A 6,000-nucleotide genomic window follows, 5' to 3' on the forward strand; every position below is an offset into this window, starting at 1 on the left:
AAGGCAGCCAGATGGACAGGGAAGAATTTTCAGAAGTCCAAGTTATGCTACTTGTTTGGTCTACAGGGATGTACAGCCAATAGCCAAGCAAGAAGTGTTTGAACCTGGGCAACTAATTTTAAGCTTTTTAAGAGCAAATCTCTTCACTCAACATGATCTCTATGTGAATGCAGCATTCTAGCATCCCCCAACCACAGATATCTACAGAGTCATGTTCCCTCAGGGGTCCATATTGGGTCCAGTACTGTTTAATAATTTCATCAATGACATAGACAGTGGGATTGAGTGCACCCTTAGCAAGTTTGTGGATGACACCAAGCTGAGCAGTGTGGTTGACACGCCTGAGGGATGGGATGCCATCCAGAGGGACCTGGACAAGTTTGAGGCATGGGCCCATGTGAGCCTCATGAGGTTCAACAAGGCCAAGTGCCAGGTCCTGCACCTGGGTCGGGGCAGCCCCCAGTATCAGTACAGGATGGGAGATGGAGGGATTGAGAGCAGCCCTGCCAAGAAGTACTTGGGGCTCGTGATGGATGAAAAGCTGGACATGAGCTAGCAATGGGTGCTTGCAGCCCAGAATGCCAACCGTCTTCTGGGCTGCATCAAAAGCAGTGTGGCCAGCAGGGTGAGGGAGGGGATTCTGCCCTTCTACTCCGCCCTGGTGAGCCCCCCCCTGCAGTGCTGTGTCCAGCTCTGGAGCCCTCAGCACAGGAGAGACATGGACCTGTTGGAGTGGGGCCAGAAGAGGCCACAGAAATGACCAGAGGAATGGAACACCTCTGCTGTGAGGACAGGTTGAGAGTTGGGGTTGTTCAGTCTGGAGAAGAGAAGGCTCCAGCAAGACCTTATAGCAGCCTGCCAGTGCTTAATGGGGGCTCAGAAGAAAGATGGGGACAGACCTTTTAGCAGGATCTGTAGTGATAGGACGAGGGGTAATGGTTTCAAACTAAAGAGGGTAGATTTAGACTAGATGTAAGGAAGAAATTTTTCACAAGGAGGGTGGTTAGGCACTGGCCCAGGTTGCCCAGAGAGGTGGTAGATGCCCCATCCCTGGAAACATTCAAGGTCACGTCAGACAGGGCTCTGAGCAGTGTGATCTAGTTGAAGATGTCCCTGCTCCTTGCAGGTGGGTTGGATTAGATGGCCTTGACAGGTCCCTTCCAACCCAAACTATTCTATGATTCCCAAGCAGAGGAGATGCCCAAATGTGTGTACGTGGTTGCATGGCAGTATGCCATTCAACTCAACTGTATCATTGTCACTGCCATCCTTTTACCAGTGTTTGAGTTAATGTAAGTGTTCAGCTTGGCCTGCTCTGTAACAGAAGCATATGGCGAAAAGGAAACACAAACTCATGAACTGAGAGGCTGTCACATAATTTCATGTTCACAGACCAGCTTCTCACAGACTAGCCATCAAAAACATATACAGAATGGCAAGCTGACCGCACACCAGTTTTGCTTGTGTTTATTTATGACCTGCTGTTTACAAACAGAGAAGGACTGGAAACTTATACTGGCATAAGTGAGAAGGATTAAACATTATGGTTGCCAGAGTGCAAGTGGCTGTTTATGTTCATGTTGTCAATGATCACCGATGATATCAGCCAACACTCAAGGAAGGGACTGGTTGCAGAACTAGCACTGGCTTTTCACATGTCTAGGAATGGTATTATTCTGCTTGAGGATCTTCTTTGCTCATAAGTGATGGAGATGAGCTAGTGAAGTCCTGTTCATCTTTATGTCATACATTCACAGAATTCCCAGAGACTGATTGAGAATTCTTTTGCATTTTTTTTAAAAAAGATAAAAGAAATACCATCTTAAAGATAAAATCCTACCATGTAAATATACAGACCAATTTAACAGCCCAGAAACATGCTAGCAAACTTACATCACTAAGAATTTCACCACTGTTCTTTGCTGTGATATAATCAACTCTGTCCGCCACAGGAGTAAATGGAAGAGTTTCAGCTTTTGTACGGTACTTTCTCTATACAAGAGAAAAGGTGAACAGTCAGATTATACTGGAATATTCTATAGCTAAAACAGCAGTTCTGAATACATACACAAGACAAGAAAGTTTACATGGAAAGAAAAACTCTCATACACCATGAATGCTGTGGAAATACTCCAGTTCTAATTTTTTTTTTAAAAAATATTGATGTATTCAACCATTAAAAATACTTTAAATTACAAATACCCTTAAGAAAATTTCAGTTTTGAAAAATATTTTGTTACCTCATTCAAGAGATCTCCAGCATATTTGACATGGTTGATTCCAACTGAATCATTTGGCAACCATCCAATACCCCGTAGCCATTCTAAATCAGATTTGTAAATAGCCTGGGGAAAAAAAATAGCATCCATGCTGTTAGCAACAGTTCCCTGTACAATCCAGCAAGATTCACAAATAGTGGCACTTATTTCCACAGGTTAAAAGGAGAGCGGTAATTCCAACATGAGCACTACATCTGAATTTATCAGACTTCAAACTTGGCAATATATAACAGTGGCATATACTTTGCATTCCTAATAAACAGCAAAGCCGAATCACTGAAATCAGCAGAAGATTCACACTACTTAAAGCTGAAGCAGACTAAGATACAAAACAGTAAGAAGTAAGTTTTCACATTAACTTACATCACTCTGAAGTTCGTAGGCTTTCCTCGCCTGTATGACATCATTCTGATCTGGAAGACAGATCCACTGATGCAAGTAATGACGGTAATCAATATCACTGACCAAAGACTGCCCATGTTTAGCTGATAGGATAGATAGCATGTCTACTGGTAGGTGGCACTGTGTCTTCCATTTGGCAAAGTGTTTCTTGTATTCTAGTTCACTCTGAACTTTGCCTATGCCGAGGGCAAACTGCATTTTTGTGTCTGCTTTTGCATTTGGAACTCCAACATAATGTCCTTTCTGCTTCTCGTGATCCAGTTTGTATTTATACTGGGTAAAGAACAAAGATCACCATTACTAACCATTATCATGAAATAGATCTTAAAGCATGTGAAGAGCTAGATGCCTTTTTTGGCACTTACATCACTAGCAATTTCTCTAGAAGCTTTGGCTGCCTTGATTGGGATTGCATCTGCTCTCAAATCATAACTCATCTTCAACTCATCCCAAGCTTCTTTATACAGTTTCTGAAAAGACATAAAGAAGTCACACATATGCTAAATACTCTGGCATTTGCTATTAAAGAAACACATAGTTTACTGCCATTTGTTTGCTGAAATACCATGAGAATGTTTTGTGCATGACTCCTGCTCCTAGTCATAAATACTGCTGCAAATCTTACTGCCTTTCAAACACGTACAGTACCCGCCACACCAGTTTTGCAACCTATACTGCATAGAAGGGTGTTTGTAAAAGTTTAGAAAGTATTTATATGCCTTGGGCTCTCATACATTCCAACAAAATATTATCTCAATGGTGCATGATATTGATAATTTTTAAACAGCTGTATGCAAGCATTTATTTTAAAATGTCTAAACACTTAGATAAAGAATACTCAGTAGAGGGAATGGAATGTTGCAAGCCCTGTACGAGGACAGACTTCAATGAGATTCATGTGACTTAATCTTCAACTTTGTAAGTAACATCTTAGAATGTTAAAATTCACAAGATACACGTACTATTTTATAGAAGTAAATAAAATAGAATGATAAGCATACCTGGCTATAATTAACAGCGTTAGTCTTGGCTAGGTTGATTTCAGGTGTGTCTGATGTAATATGGATCATAGTCTTGTCCTTTTCCCAAGCTTCTTTGTATTTTGGCTGTTAAAATAGTTCATTTTATGATACTGTATTTATGGAATTTCACTTGTCAATAACATAAAATCCCATAATACCTTCTGAATTAATCAACTCTAAGAAATAAAATGTCTGGAAAAGCATCAAACTTGACTTAAAATACTACTGATCAATTTTATATTTTAGCAGTAAGATTTTTCTATAAACTGTTTATAGCCTCCAAACTTTAAGAACATTGTAACGTACAATGCTGACTTGTTCGGCATTCACTTTAGCCAGAAGAACATCTGGAGAATCAACAATACTGGTGTATTTCAGGCTTTCAATAGGCGTACGATACACATTATCACTCAGGAGATCCTGGGCATGCTTCACTCTCTTAACGTCCGGAGAGTCATTAGGCAACCACCCAATTCCACGGAGCCATTCTAGGTCCGCCTTATAGACAGCCTATATCAGACATGGCCAGAAAAAGAAAACATTGTGTTTAAAATTACTGTCTTCATTATTTTAAACTATACAAAGCAGTATATATTTTAGAAAATGTCAAATCAGCTAGAGCTAGATTAATCCTTTTTATACAAAAGAGATGTTCAGTGTCATAAGTAAAATACAATCTGGGAAGCACGTTTTAAGTAGTTCATTTCTTAAAACAATACATTCTAAACCTTATGCAGCTAAAAAGAGGGGAAACAACTGAACAGAATTGCCATTAATGATAATGAGTACTAAGATCTTAAAAGAATCTTCCTGTCCCCTCCAAAATAGTTATTCCTCTAGTCACTTCAACAATTTAAAAGTCCAAACAAAAAGCCAAGCTCCCATGAGGAAATGTGACAAAAAGGAGGGAAAAAAAGGATTATAGAGGTAATGGGGACTAGAGCTAACTGGCATTAACTCCTGAAGTGGTATAAGGCAATATTATTTAAGTTTTAATCGAGAAAATCCTTCAGCGAGGAACACGAATCTCACCTCCAAAGCTCATAATTGAAAAGAGGAAGAGTGACTGATGTTGACTGATAAGCAACAAAGCCAAGCCAGGAAATCAGCTGCACTGACTCCTCCTGCTTTGAAATCAGCCACTAAAACATACCTGCTATCTTACATAGCTTTCTTAGGATTTAATAAATTTCCAAGTTGACTCAGATAAACAGGAGTAATAAAAGCCACCTGATTCCAAAGTAGGAAACATGTTATTTCATAAGTTCCATCAAAGTAAGAAAGACAAATCATTCATCCTCTCCAAATCACAATACTCCAAAAGGATATATATCATAGCAGAAACCAACTAAAGCTTTAACGGAATTTACTGGTAATACCAGTACTTTTGAAGGATAAAAAGAGAAGATAGTAGCAGTAACATGAAAAACTGAAGAAAACAGTGGAAAGATAAATCCTTTGTGACTGTATAAAATCAAACCATCAAAATAAAGCTACAATATATTAAACAGCAACAGTAGTAACTACCACATCTCTACACATACGCACATCACTCTGCAGGTCGTAGGCCTTCCTTGCATGGATCACGTCATTCTGGTCTGGCAGACAGGTCCACTGGTGAAGGTACTGGCGGTAGTCAATGTCACTGACTAGTGTCTGGCACTCCTTGGCTGCCTGCACGGACATCGCGTCGACTGGTATGTGGACCTGGGCCTTTGAATCATGGTACGCCTTCCGGTAGATTCGGTCGTTCTGTAGCAACATGGCACGTGCAGCCCATGACAGTTTGGGATCCTCCTGGGCAGTTCGGCACCCAATGTAGTGGCCTTTCTGCTTCTCGTGCGTTTCTTTGTACTTGTACTAGAAATACAAAAACAACATAAGGAGCCACACATCGCTCACCTGAACGTGACTACAAAGCAAAGGCTTTCAGCTTCCTAAGCTGTCAACCCTTTGAACTGAACTCAGTTCTGCTGAGATGGACACTGGAAGAGATAGATGCAGCAACCACATTAAGAAAAGACCGTACCTCACTAGCAATGTCTCTGGAAGCCTTGGCCTGTTTGATGGGAATGGCATCAGCTCTTATGTCATAACTTTTCGCCTTGGCCTCATCCCAGGCCTTCTGATAATGTTTCTGCAAAGAAAATTAACCACCCTTGTTACACGCAGTCAAGATTCTCTGATAGCAATGCCTTATCTTAAAAGCTACTTTGGAAGAGCAACTGTCATACTCTTAATTTAACAAGATTTCACACAGATAATTATTTTATTCTCTTACGTTGCTGATGTTGAGA

General features: G+C 40.4%; 1 protein-coding gene across 1 annotated transcript in view; it reads right to left on the reverse strand.

The window, feature by feature from the left end:
* NEB (nebulin) overlaps positions 1–5,996 on the reverse strand; it is a gene marked incomplete at its 5' end in the record, with an annotated part of 63,153 nt that extends 57,157 nt beyond the window's left edge. Inside the window, 9 exons of the mRNA XM_010294695.1 lie at positions 1,894–1,992; positions 2,241–2,345; positions 2,643–2,954; positions 3,047–3,151; positions 3,683–3,787; positions 4,010–4,213; positions 5,252–5,563; positions 5,733–5,840; positions 5,985–5,996. Coding sequence (XP_010292997.1) covers positions 1,894–1,992; positions 2,241–2,345; positions 2,643–2,954; positions 3,047–3,151; positions 3,683–3,787; positions 4,010–4,213; positions 5,252–5,563; positions 5,733–5,840; positions 5,985–5,996 — 1,362 coding nt within the window. The remainder of the gene's footprint in view (positions 1–1,893; positions 1,993–2,240; positions 2,346–2,642; positions 2,955–3,046; positions 3,152–3,682; positions 3,788–4,009; positions 4,214–5,251; positions 5,564–5,732; positions 5,841–5,984) is intronic.
* Between the last annotated feature and the right edge of the window lie 4 nt (positions 5,997–6,000).

This window comes from Phaethon lepturus, unplaced genomic scaffold (assembly GCF_000687285.1).
Source record: "Phaethon lepturus isolate BGI_N335 unplaced genomic scaffold, ASM68728v1 scaffold1199, whole genome shotgun sequence".
NCBI lineage: Eukaryota > Metazoa > Chordata > Aves > Phaethontiformes > Phaethontidae > Phaethon > Phaethon lepturus.